The 12,527-nt window shown below is 42.8% G+C and overlaps 1 protein-coding gene across 4 annotated transcripts in view; it reads right to left on the bottom strand.

Annotated features, from left to right (window-relative positions):
• NRXN3 (neurexin 3) overlaps positions 1 to 6,959 on the bottom strand; it is a 914,575-nt gene extending 907,616 nt beyond the window's left edge. For all 4 annotated transcript variants that reach the window (XM_041471885.1, XM_041471888.1, XM_041471886.1 and 1 more), the window contains exon 1: positions 6,251 to 6,959. In XM_041471885.1, the coding sequence (XP_041327819.1) occupies positions 6,251 to 6,959 (709 nt within the window). The remainder of the gene's footprint in view (positions 1 to 6,250) is intronic.
• Between the last annotated feature and the right edge of the window lie 5,568 nt (positions 6,960 to 12,527).

The following is a 12,527-nucleotide window of genomic DNA, read 5'->3' as shown; positions in this document are numbered from 1 at the left end:
GCTTTCCATAGGGAGAGAAAAAAGCTTTTCTGTCCATCAAGTTCAAAGTCAGCCAGCAAAGAAACAATTAAAATTAGAAGTGAAATTAGAAGTTAGCCAAGGACAGGTGGCCATTCTACCATTTCATCACATGGATTACCACCTTCGCCTGCACCAGGGAGCACTCAGAGCTGAAGCTGACATGCAGAGGCTCGTCTTCTTTAAGTAGTGACAGGGTTCAGATGTGCTCCTCCTCCGATTCTCTCCCTGGAGCTTTGTGGCGCCATTTCCAACATCCTCAAGGTATCTGGGAGGATTATTGCCCTCCATTTTTCACCAAAACATAACAAAAATTATCTTGTGGCAAATGCCCTGCACACCTTCATACCAGAATAAGGATGAAAGGAACAGCTACAGCATGTGCCTTGCTTGGGGCTGTATTTACTGCTGATTGACCTCCATGACAAGCTGCCTAGCTCAGCAGAAGCCTGTACAGTAATATTAAATCAACTCTTTCCCCCCACTTTTATTTTTTCATGGGAAAACCAAAGGAAAATGAAGCCTTCTTCAGAAATCAAGTTCGAAATCTCTACACTGGAAAGAGAAAGTTCTGACTTTGCTCACCTTCACGTAATTATTGCTAGTTACTTTAATTTTGATCTTTATTTAGTAATGCCCAAAAATTCCCGTTAGATCCAGGCTGTGCACACTTTGGGACACAGCAGAAGCCAGCAGGTCGGTCTATGGGCTCACAGAGAATGGTGGTATCCAAATTCCATCTAGATTTAGTCCTCCAGAAGCTTGGTCATCACATTGTCTTTGCAAGAGCTAAGAACTCTTCTTTTGTTCTACCAGGCAGATAAAACAAATACAGAGCAGCTACTATAAACAGTGTATATGAGCTATGGTTTACACTTCTATAACATTTTATAAAAGAACATTTTCATCCTGAGGCTTTTTTCCCCTGAGTTCACTCTTCTCCATGCCCACAAATTATTGTCACTCTTCACCAGGTCCACCTTACACCAAGTAGCAATCTCCTTTGTACCCAACCACCACCTGCTTCACTTTATCAGAGGAAATGTCCAAGCTTCACCTAACTGAGGGGTTTAACATCTCTTTTACCCAAGGTCTGTAGCTGACCTGCAATCCAGCAGAAAAGGATTGTAGCCCTATAGTCATCTATAATACAAGAGAAGGAAACTACAAGAATATAGCTGTCAGCATGCATTGCAGCCAGACTATTTAAATCAATGGCACTCACCTTACAGGGTCCTGCCATCTCCCTGCAGCTCCCCTGCTCTTAAAGCAGGGGAGTCTACAAAACAAATCCAGCTAGCTCTGGGAAGGGCTTGCTTAATCCACACTTAGTGAGGGGGGTCCTCGGCACCTTCTCTGAAAGAGTATGTAGTATCTAAATTCAAATCCTGTGGCTCCTGCTCAGTTTTAATATTTATCATTAAGAATAAAAAATGGTGCCTAAATTCCACCTTGAAGTTTCAAAGTGTTTTATAAGCATTAATACCTGAACACATCATCTTTCTCTGGTGCTCATCTGGCATTGCATAAAAAAAATTGCAACCAGACTGGAAAAAAGATCATAATTCTAAATACAACAAAAGGAACTTAAACCAGGAAGAATGGAGCAAGCAAAAGATGGGGAAAACTGAATTGCTGCAAAATGCAGTATGGGCAAAGTTCTTACCAGCTTTCTGCACAGCAGTGCTGTGACATAAGAAGTGACATAAAACAGTAGATTTGCCCCTTGCAATATTTGCTCCACAGACCTTGGAGACAATCAATTCTAGAGTTTTGCACTGGTGAGTGAAGATCTGGGCCCATCCAAAGCATGTGCCAGAACTGCCTGCTGTCCTCTAGAACAGCAGAACACAAGACCAAATGGAGGGTCTGCAACTGTTTATTGCTGGTGAATTCAACAATGAATTTATACTCATCTATCAAAGAACATGCAAGTAGAAGCAAATATTATGGTCATGTTCATTTGTTTCTGATTACAAAATGTATGTAAATGTATATGCAAATTAAGTGCAAGCATCAGGCTCATGGCAAAGTGCCAAACTATTCTTTAGTGTTACGAAGATTGGGGTGGCTGGCAGGGAGATACAGTGACTGCAAGCGAGGCTGGGCAGTGCCTTCAGATACAGCCAAGGCTGGGCTCCTCCGAAGGGGCAGGAAGAGGATAAATCCTGAGTAACTTGTCACTTTAAACGAAGCTGAGGGGCTATAGAAAAATCTGTTCCCGATGCAGTTAGAAGTGTGATAATTACAGAGCAATGGGCTCCTCTGTCATTCAGCAGGCAGCATCCCCAGGAAATCTTGCTCTGTAATCAAGGGAAGAGCTGCAATCAAGCCCGTATTCAGCCTTCGTTTAGAAACAGCCCCTGCAGGCAACACAAAGGCTTCAGCATGGTGCTTTGTGAAGTTGGTGATCAACGTCTTGGTTCTGCAACTACAAGCAGAGTTAATGCATTTCTAAGCACATCTTCTGTTCACCTTTCCTCAGAAAGTCCAGAAGGAGTCTTGGAAGAAGGGTGAGGGTTTAGGCCAAAATACGCTTGTACAAACAGTGTTGCATTCACACTGTCCACATTTGTGAGCTCACTCTCAAAACAGCCGTCTCAGAGAAAGAAAATTTCTTGCAGACTGACAGGGTCCTGAATGAACAGATATGAATAACCTCATTTGGCTTCTACAGCACCTCAGCTTGCAAAATTTGCATGGAGAAGGGTTTCCTTGGTTTTTTTCTCCAGAAAGATGAATGTATCTGTGATGATCAAATTCTACAGGAACCTCATTCTCTTGGCAGCATCCTGATTCCACAGAGACTGATGAGGTTTATAAGAGGGGAAGATGTCTCTGAGTTCAGCTTTCATGTCTAATGCCACCATTGCCCAGAAACATACAAACTAATAACTACTCAAATCAGCCATCCTTTGTACCCTACAGAGCTGTCAGATTCAGTGAACCAGTTTACTCCAACTGCAATTAAAATAGTCTCACATTTTATTCAAAACAGTCAAACTTCCCAAAGTGCACATACTTCCACTCCCACTGTATAAACTGAGACACAGAAACTGTACCTGCTCAGATACCATCTGGGCATGTGACTGCCATGGTGTACACAATCCTACTAATTCTGGGTGCACATGAAGTGCCAACATTTTGTTTGCACACTGGGAGCACATTCTGGACAGCATTCACAGTTTCATCCCAGTATGGAATGGTTGTTCTCTGTCGGTAACCATCATAACTGGAACTGCACTTGGAGTTACAGCAGCCTATAATACTGTAAATGGAGCTTCATTCCATCATAGTACAGGAACAGCAGGTTCTGCTCTCTATTTACTTCTTCTATCTCTGGCCACAAAATAAATTAGTTTGCTATGGTTTTACCAACTGCAGACATAGGTATCAGTCAATAGCCAAGTAATGGCCTGGACACTGTCAAGAGAACTCATTATTAAAAAGGTACACATTACATTTAGCTGTTCAAACAGAACTGGTTATTGATCGGACCCATCAGTTCCCAGCAGAAGAGCCAACGCTGATGATGAAATGAATATATGCACATAGACTACAGATTAGTAAATACTGTAATGGACTGAAAGCTCCCACCCCAAAAAGGCAGTTGTTGATATCCAGCTGAGAGATCAATCTTTTTCAAAAGTGAGACTGGGAATAAAATAACCATGTTACTTCTGCATATATCCAGAGGCATGATAAAGATACAAAAGAGAACAGTTCTGACAACAAACATCTCGGTATCTTGAGGAAAAAAAGCAAACAAAGCAAATACAAGTTGTTTAACAGCCAATCAAGCCACAAGCAGGAAGAGCCTGTAACCAGTTCTGCCATTCCTGCCACATCCTACTGTTTATCAGTGGAGATTCTGCCACACTTGCAGAATTGAAAGACAACATCTTGCGCTTTTCAAAATCAGACAAAAAGGTAGCTATACTTAATTTGGTTCCTGTTTTTTTTTCTTGCCACTTTTCTTTGTCTGCTTGTTTCCACTTACTAAACAGCCTTTTCTTTTGGTTTTCCCATTCATCTGCACAGACACTGTTACTTTTTTTCAATGACAGTATTTAACACAGAGAAATCACCACTGCTACAGCATAAAGGAGGTAAAAAACAAGGCTGATTATAAAATTCTAACATAAACCAAATATACACCATTTAGTAAAATATGAGAAAACAAGAAGAACCAAACAAGGTAATGACTGTGGAAATCTCTACATTTGATCCAGTGGAAAAGTTCTTTGCACAGCATCTTCTCCGAGAGTGAAAAGACCCCAGCTAACAGTGAGTTAAAAATGTTTGCTTACGAAGGCACATTGTGACAAACTTCTTTGCTCACCCTTAACAGCAGGTTGGGCTGGAAACTGATGAATCACTATAGGAAACAAACAGCAACGGTGACTCACGGCTTCAAACAGTAACAATAGCATTACTTTATCCATGGTGTCTCCAACAAAAATATCCCTGGATTCATTAGAAGATGTATTTCAGATTGTTCCACCCACCCAGGAAATGCACAAAGTCCACCCCCTGAGCCCTGGTTGGAGTTCTTACAATTGCCCCATAGGTACATGGAATTCCTGCTCACTTACAGTACTTTCTCAAGTGGTTCACTGAAAACCATATGCTGTTGATGTCTTGAGCAGCTCCCCGAGGAGTCTGGATCCATTAGCCCAGCAGCAGACAGAGCCTTACATCTGTATGTTTCAGGGTCCACATGGCTGTGTGGCTCTTGCAATCTTCTGTCACCACAGCATTTAGACCTGAGGTGTGTTTGCTCCATAAGCATAGGAGGATCAGGCTGGTGGCCCAGCTCATGAACTGCCTGGTCACACCCAGGATTCTGTCCTGCCCCACGTAATTCATGGCTCAATAGTTCTGGCTCATTAATGGTTTGGACTAATCAAGTCGGAGCAAATAGCCAGGAAGAATTCTGTGTTCAACACTTCACAGGCTCACACCTCCTGTCTAAGGCTAATGTACTGAATTATTTGAATATAAAGCCAAATTTTCTGTTATTATTAAAATCACCCTAAAATTATTGCACATATGGATGTTATGTTTATTTTCCAAACCTTCCCTTCCTATAAAAACATGTTTGCTTCTCCATCTAAATGCAGACTGTAAATGTGTAGCTGCAGGTCTTTTTACTTAGATAGCAACAGTATAAGGACTGTTTTCATCGCATCTCACATTGTACAGGTTAAGCTCTGGTTAATCTAGTTTCATCACCAAAAGAAGTGAACAAATAGTAACCATGAAAATATATTATTGCAAATATTTCCATTTTGACAAATTTTGAGTTTGGGTTTTTTTTTTTTCTTGAGATTGGACATTTCTTGTCCAGGTTTCATCTTTGGTTCAAGCTCAAACTGTGGTGTTTAAAGCCAAATGTCATAAATAATGCTGTGATGAGATTCTCAAATTCACACAGGGATTTTCAGTTGACTTAAGTCTCCTGCACATACAAAATCAATTACCATCACAATTGCTAAAGACCCAAGGAAAAATCTGAAATACACTTCATCATGCAGTTTGCATGACTTAAAACTCTCAAATTCAAAAAGAGAGCACCAAACAATGAGGAAACATTCAAATCCCTCTTCCCTTTGCAACACTGAGACCAATTTAAAAAGCAATTTAAGTAATTTAATCAAGGATGCTAAAAAAAATCAAGGTGCCATTCAGTGATTAGTATGCAAGCAATTGAAGGGAAGCATGGGGCTTCCACACGGTAGCAACTGCTAACATCAAATAAGTATACAATGTCCTGTCAATCAGTTATGTTAGTGATTATATATATATAGATATACACACACGTATATATACACATACATATGGCTCCTGTTTGCTGACACTTCACTCAGTTTTCAGGCACTACTGAAAAAAGCCAGACATTTATTTTACCAACACTAACCTAAGGTACTTCTTAGTTTTATTTACCAATTTATGTTCTCTACCCTTATTAATAAGTTGATGATGATGATGATGATGAAAATCTCGCCATGTTACAAGTGCAGCATCCTTTCAGAAAGACACTTTGTTGCAGCTGCTCATACTCTTTATCTATTCCCATTTAATGACTTCTATTTGGAAAAAGAATGGTGGAACTTGAATTCCTTTGATAACCATCAGTAGGAACAACAACTCTGTCATAGCCCTGCCAAACAACAAATTAACTCTTTGGATTGTATAAAGGTCAATGAGAAGAAGGGAAGTATTCTCTTACCTTCAGAACACAGCTTGCCAGCATATCCAGTGGCTGAGCAGTCACAGTGTGGCTCGCCATCCAGAAGGAAGCAAGTGCCACCATTTTCACAGGGGTTTTCTGAGCAAAGTCCTTCCATTTCCAGTCGAACCCCTTGACTGCCCAGGAGCTGCGGCTCAGAATTGCCATATTTAAGATCCAGGATAAATCCTTGAAATGGAGGCTCACTCAGAACACCATCAAGAGTCAAGGCAGCAGGACGAATGTCCAGCGGGACGCCACCGATGAAAAGGTCACTGACGATATTCATATACTGGCGCTGCGGACGCACCTCTCCCGGCTTGGCCTCACCGTCCAGCACGAGCACGGTCCGAAGGTGATTGCGGCTGACCATCAGGAAGTGCCAGCTGCTGTCATTCACCTGCTTGTCTGTGGTGACTGTCGTCTCCGCACAGTCCACACTGAACTGCAGCTGGATGCGCCCATCAACCAGGGACACACAGAGGAAGTCACAGACACCACCATCATCAAAATAGAGAAGCAGTCCAGCAGAGACATTGGTCTTGAACTGGAAGCTGAGTTCGCTCCTTGTGCTGGCATCCCACCGGAGGTAGCGGGCCCACTGGTTGGGGATGCCCATGAACTCCAGACCCAAACAGAGACCCAGCAAGGAGCCCAGCAGCAAACTCACCTTCAAGGTGAGGTAGACAGAATTCAGAGTGAAGCCCATTGTTTCAAGAATCTGCTCTTCCCTAGGAGAAAAAAAGAAGCCACACTACTGGGAGGAGAACCCCAGCAGTCAACACCAAATGTTAAATCCAAAAGGCAGAGAAGAAGAGCAGAGAGAGTGACAGAGAACAGGAAAGTAAGTAGAAAGTGACCAAGAGGAAGTGTCTCCTCCCAAGGAAAGATCTCAATTATCCTTAGGAACCAGAGGCTTTTATCTCAGAAGTACAGGATACATGAAGTGACTTCTCCAGATGGTGTACTTCTCTGAAGGGCAAAATAACCTATAGTGATTTGTTTTGGTAGAACACAAAGGTGACACTGGTGTTCCAGGAGGAAGGAAAGGGAGAGCCAAAGCCCAAGCCTAAAATTCTTGTTTTCTAGAAGTGATGACAATATTGACGGAGATGGCAGTGAGATAGAAGAGAGAGTAAATTCATAACGCACGTGAACTTCAAGAGGGCAAAAATAAAGTCAATCTTCATGATGCACTGGTGGATACCCAGCCCATAATTCACTGCTTAGCACTCACAGAGTTTGCAGGACCTGTAGGGTCAAGACAAAAAAAGAAAGGGAAAAGTTAATCTTACTACTCACCATATCTTTACTAGGAAGCTTACTAATATCTTGTCCAATAACTTATTTACATTTATTGATACTCTGGACACTTCTCCATGCTTGCAATTCGCTGTACAGGTCTCAAAATCAGCAAGGACATCTTCGCCCTCAAAACTAAGAGGCCAAAATAGAGAACTCACCAAGTCATCTGCATAAATAACAATAATGAGCAATATAAAAATACACCAAATTATTTAACTCCTTTGATGGATGCAATTTCATTGACTTTACTGGGAGATGGTGCTGGAACTTTCCCAGTAACAATTGCCTCTCCATGAAAATGCTTATGGCAAAGACCAGAGTTCGTTAAGAGTTTAAAAGCTGGTAAGGGCAAGAGACACCACTATCCAAATTGCCTATTCCATTGCTTACATTATGCTTCCTAGGAAGGATTAGAGAATACAGCCTAGCTGTCAGCCTGTCACACAATAGCTGCTTTTACTTTACATGTCTTGCATACTTCAGAGACTCTACCACGGACCTCTGCAACCTGGAAACATGTGTTATGCAAATTATTTATGGCAACCTGGAGCTTAGATGATAGCAAACTTGTAGCTTAGATGATAAGAACTGTCAAAGCACTTAACCACTTACCCTGATCTAGTGGTTTGGCAAAAAGGCCAAATTCACCCCCAGTTAAGAGCAAAGAATTCCACTGCCTTCAATGAGTTACTTCTGTTAACACCAGGATTTAAGTCACTTCTGCATACTTGCATGTGGGTGACTGTATGCCTGGTGTAGGAGGATGTTTTAAGTGACAAATAAAGGCAGCACAAAGCTAGGCTCATTCTTTGAAAATTCTACCCAAGAAGAAAATAAGTCTTCTATTAACACAGGTGCTTGTTCACAAAGATGGGTTGGACACAAGAACAGCTCTGGGAATGGCTAACACTAGCATTGATACAAAGCAGGAAAGGAGATTATGAGAATCAAGGTCTTCAGCCTCACAGAAGCCAGCAGGAACACAGCTTCCACAAACTGGAACACAAATATTGTGGGGCAGTATTTGCTTGGGAAAAGTGTTTTGTGCTGTGAACCATGAGAGTTGCTCACAACAGATGCCTTGCAACCCCATCATCCATCTTGCTCTGAAGGACAAGGCACACAGACACTGCACAAGTGGGCAGTGCTGAAAAGTTTCTGTTTGGTAGGGATAGAGGTTGAGTTGGAGGAGAATCACTAGGAAACAGAGGGGAGAGTTCACACAGTCACATGCTCACCTGCCTCAGGGACCTGCAGAAGCCATAAGTCTCCAGAGCTGTCAGTCTGACAAATTTAGCCAGCACAAAAAACAAGTCACTTAGAAAACAAAAGGAATCAATTAAAAGAAAACCTGCAAGTTGGAGAGAAATGTGAGCTTTCAGTGCCCAGTGGAAACCAGGCCTGTTCCCTGCAGCTGCCTGAGTAAAGCATGTTAGCTAAACTGCTATAAACACAAATAAAATCAAGCCAAAACCAGAGGGAAGATAATTCCTTTTAATTGTTAACAGCTTGGCTGAGGAAAATGGAAGGTGGGAAAAGGAGGCGTTAGGAGAGGTGTAAAATGAACAAAGAATTAAACACAGAATCCAATTCCTCATTTCATTTGTCTTCCCAATAATCACAATTGAGATTAGGATTGTTCACGAAGTTGTGTTGGCTAAGTTACATTCATGGGGGTTCTGGGGGTTCTGAAAAACGGATTGAGAAAAAAAATTATGTGGTTCTTGTCCATTTACCTTTCTTCTCTGTGCTCCCTAGAGGATCCACTAAAATAACCCATGATTTATGGAGAAGAATAGAGTGAGAGAAAGGTAAGAGAGAAAGTGATGACCCAAGCCTGGAATTACTGATGAGATGGAAATAGGAACATCATAATGTGTGTAAATTAGCCAGTGATGTGCTTCCAGCAGCTCGCAGATTCCTGGACCATTTACTACCACCATGGCAAAATTCACTACTCCATCAGACAGCTCTGTGCTCAGCCTGAGCTGAGAAGGGCGACAAGCCCAGCATGGCAGCAACCATCCACAGAGACCCCAATGCAGCAGGGCTCGTATCCCACCTTTAAATTCTCCTGGGCAGGGTAGATTGCACCATCTGCATCAAAAGCAGTCCTCAGTCTTACACTCTTCTTTCCCTGTTTTAGAAAACCAGCACTTTGATAAGCAGTGAAAGATGCTGTAAATCACAGCAGCAGGTGTGAACACTACAGATAACCACAGATGAGATACCTATGTCCACACACAGTTCAAACTCCTGTCTGAAAAGCCTATCAATCTCTCCCAATCCCAGGATGCTGAAACTCTGTTTTACACAAACAAATCCCAGCCTCCATGGACCACTTCAATCCTTGGGACATTTCAAAGGTACAGTAGTGGGAGTAGGCTACCTCTGGGGTGCAAATGATACCAATTCATTAGGGCAGGACAAAAGGCATAGTCAACAAGGGAAACCAGACAGAAATGGTTAAACAAGAATAGCAGTCTTGACTGATGGAAGCCGAGGCAATTCTTCTTTCTGTTTTGACCGAGAGAAGCCAAGGTAATCCCTTTCTAGCTGTTTTGAAAGAAGACAGTGCCAGCTCTGTCTCAGAAGAGGAAAACAATGCAAAAAACTTGAAATATAGGTGTCATTGCTGGTGCTTCATTGCCCTTTAGACACTGCAGCTCAGATTTTGGGAAGGCTGCCCACACCCAGCCACTAGCTGGCTAGGGCCATCTGTGACTCCCCCAGAGCTCTGTCAGTGCACGTCAGTCCTGACTCATGGTGCTTCCCATTACTCCAGTTTCATGTCTCACACAGTTAAGTCTGTGAGAGCAAATCCTACCACAGCAGCAGGGTCTTCAAGAAGAGCCCAGAAGACCCAGTACCCTTTATAGCAGGAGGCAGTATCTGAATTCCAACCTTGAGAGAGTAAATCCTGACACACCAATTCTGTGTCTCACCCATTCCCACAGTGATTCTCCAAGACACGCTGAGAATGAATAATTTTCTGCTCTTACCATTTTATTTTTAGCATAAATACTACCCTAGCAGCCTCATACAGCATACTGCTACCATAGCAATACATTACAGCTTGGGACAAAAGCTACAGAATCCTGGAGTATTGTCCTACATATTCTATATCTCTGAGAAATCTCATTGTCATGGCATGACCACATTTTGCATAAAAAGGGACTTTGATGGACAGCAGCAAGCAAGTTCTCTCCACTGCACTTTCCAACAGCTTGTACCGCCTCCCTAGCCCACCTGAGAGCTGCAACGGCGAGGAACCTGCACACTGAGCAGACAGCTCAGCATCTCACACACGCCAAGCCCAGCGCAGGAAACACCCCCACCTGCACTACTGAAACGTCCCACTCACAGGGCTGACAGAGCTGCACAAGCTCCCCGGCCAGGGAGGGGAGGCAGCCCCACCGCAGCACCAAAGGAAGGCGAGTGCCGCCTTAACCAGCACACCTTCCCAAACTCGACAGCAGTGTGTTAATGCCAGGTCACAGCCATCTGCTCAGCAGCCCACGGAGGGGGTCTAGCCCTTGCTTTGAAGTGGCTCTCAACCACTTATCAGCTGTATTCGGAGAGTGAGTGACATTATCTAATTGCCAACTAATTTCCATAATTACTGACTGGCACACTCTGTATGCTGGGTTAATATCTTTGCAAATGTCTTGAAACGCACCTGCTTAGGAAAGGGGGTGAGAAGCTGTTGCTCTGCAGCTTATTTACCCAATTGTACAGAAAGGTTGCAGGGTTTGTCACTCCCTGTCCTCCCTCCTCCACTACCTTCCTCTCTGGCTGCTAATTGCCTGGGGATGGACTTACTTGTATATGAAAGTGTAATTTTCAGCAGAAAAAAGAACAGAGATTAATTCAAAGACAGGCTGGCTTCCCTTGCAAACCCCTGCCTCAGCAGCCCAGTGCACGCCTGTGTAAGTCCTGTTATTCCACTTCAGGATGCTGGACAAAATCCCACTGACACACTGATGGGAAAAGTTTACAGTCCACCAGACTGAGATCCTCTTCCACAACCAGAACTATTCATTATGCCACAGTTTGTCCAGAAGGAAAAATATACATTGGTCATCTAAGATCCATGTATTTAATACCCCAGGTGAACTTGCTTTTGTCCTTACCTTCACTCTAAAACAAGCAAAATCCAATTGTTTTCTTTATTCCCCAAGCCCTAATGAAGCAGCGGAGTTTCAGGAAGGAGTAAAAAGGATCCTAATTTGGCTCTGCATCCACGTGTCTTCCCTCAATTGGCACAAAGCACAGCAATGAAATCATTACAGCTCTATGACATATGATGCTCAAAATGATACCGTAAACTTTACCCTCAATAACTGATATTAAAAGTCCAGCTTACTAGCAGAGAGAAATGGGGAATTCATAGTATTTATTCACTCATCCAGTTCAGAACAACAAGCTCCTTTTGGTTAATGCTTTGAAATCTTTCTGCCTGATCTATGCCCAGCTGAATTGTGGCAAAAGACAAAGGGTCAAAGCATTAAAAAAAATAACACTTCCAATAAAAAATGCAGATGTGAAAACTGTGAGTTGCTACAATGAAACACAGAAATCCTCCCATCACACAACATCCTCAGCAAGGATGCATGCAGGGATGTTTACAGTGAACAGAGAGGGGACATGGAGGGTTTGAAATTCATGAGACTAAAGAAAACTGCAGGGGCTAATTTAGTTTTTAATTCCTCTATCAGCATTTGCATCTCAGTAATAAATCTGGACACTGCCTCATACCCTTGCTGGGATAGAGAAGACTCTGGGGTGGTGCCAGGGAAGCTGAGCTGAAAGAACTAGGATGAAGACAGAGAACTTCTATCTTCTTTCAATTCCATGATTCTTTTACCAAGGGAGATTTCAGTGGCACTATACAGCTCAGATGGGTCAAAGGTAAGGCAAGATGGGCTCTGCTCAGTGAAGAGGCTGGAAGTGAGGTCAAAAACAGGGCTTT

Source organism: Pyrgilauda ruficollis, unplaced genomic scaffold, assembly GCF_017590135.1.
Source record: "Pyrgilauda ruficollis isolate IOZ18807 unplaced genomic scaffold, ASM1759013v1 scaffold28, whole genome shotgun sequence".
In the NCBI taxonomy this organism is placed as follows: domain Eukaryota; kingdom Metazoa; phylum Chordata; class Aves; order Passeriformes; family Passeridae; genus Pyrgilauda; species Pyrgilauda ruficollis.
Note: the sequence above shows the minus strand (reverse complement) of the source record. Positions and strands in the feature narration are given on the sequence as shown.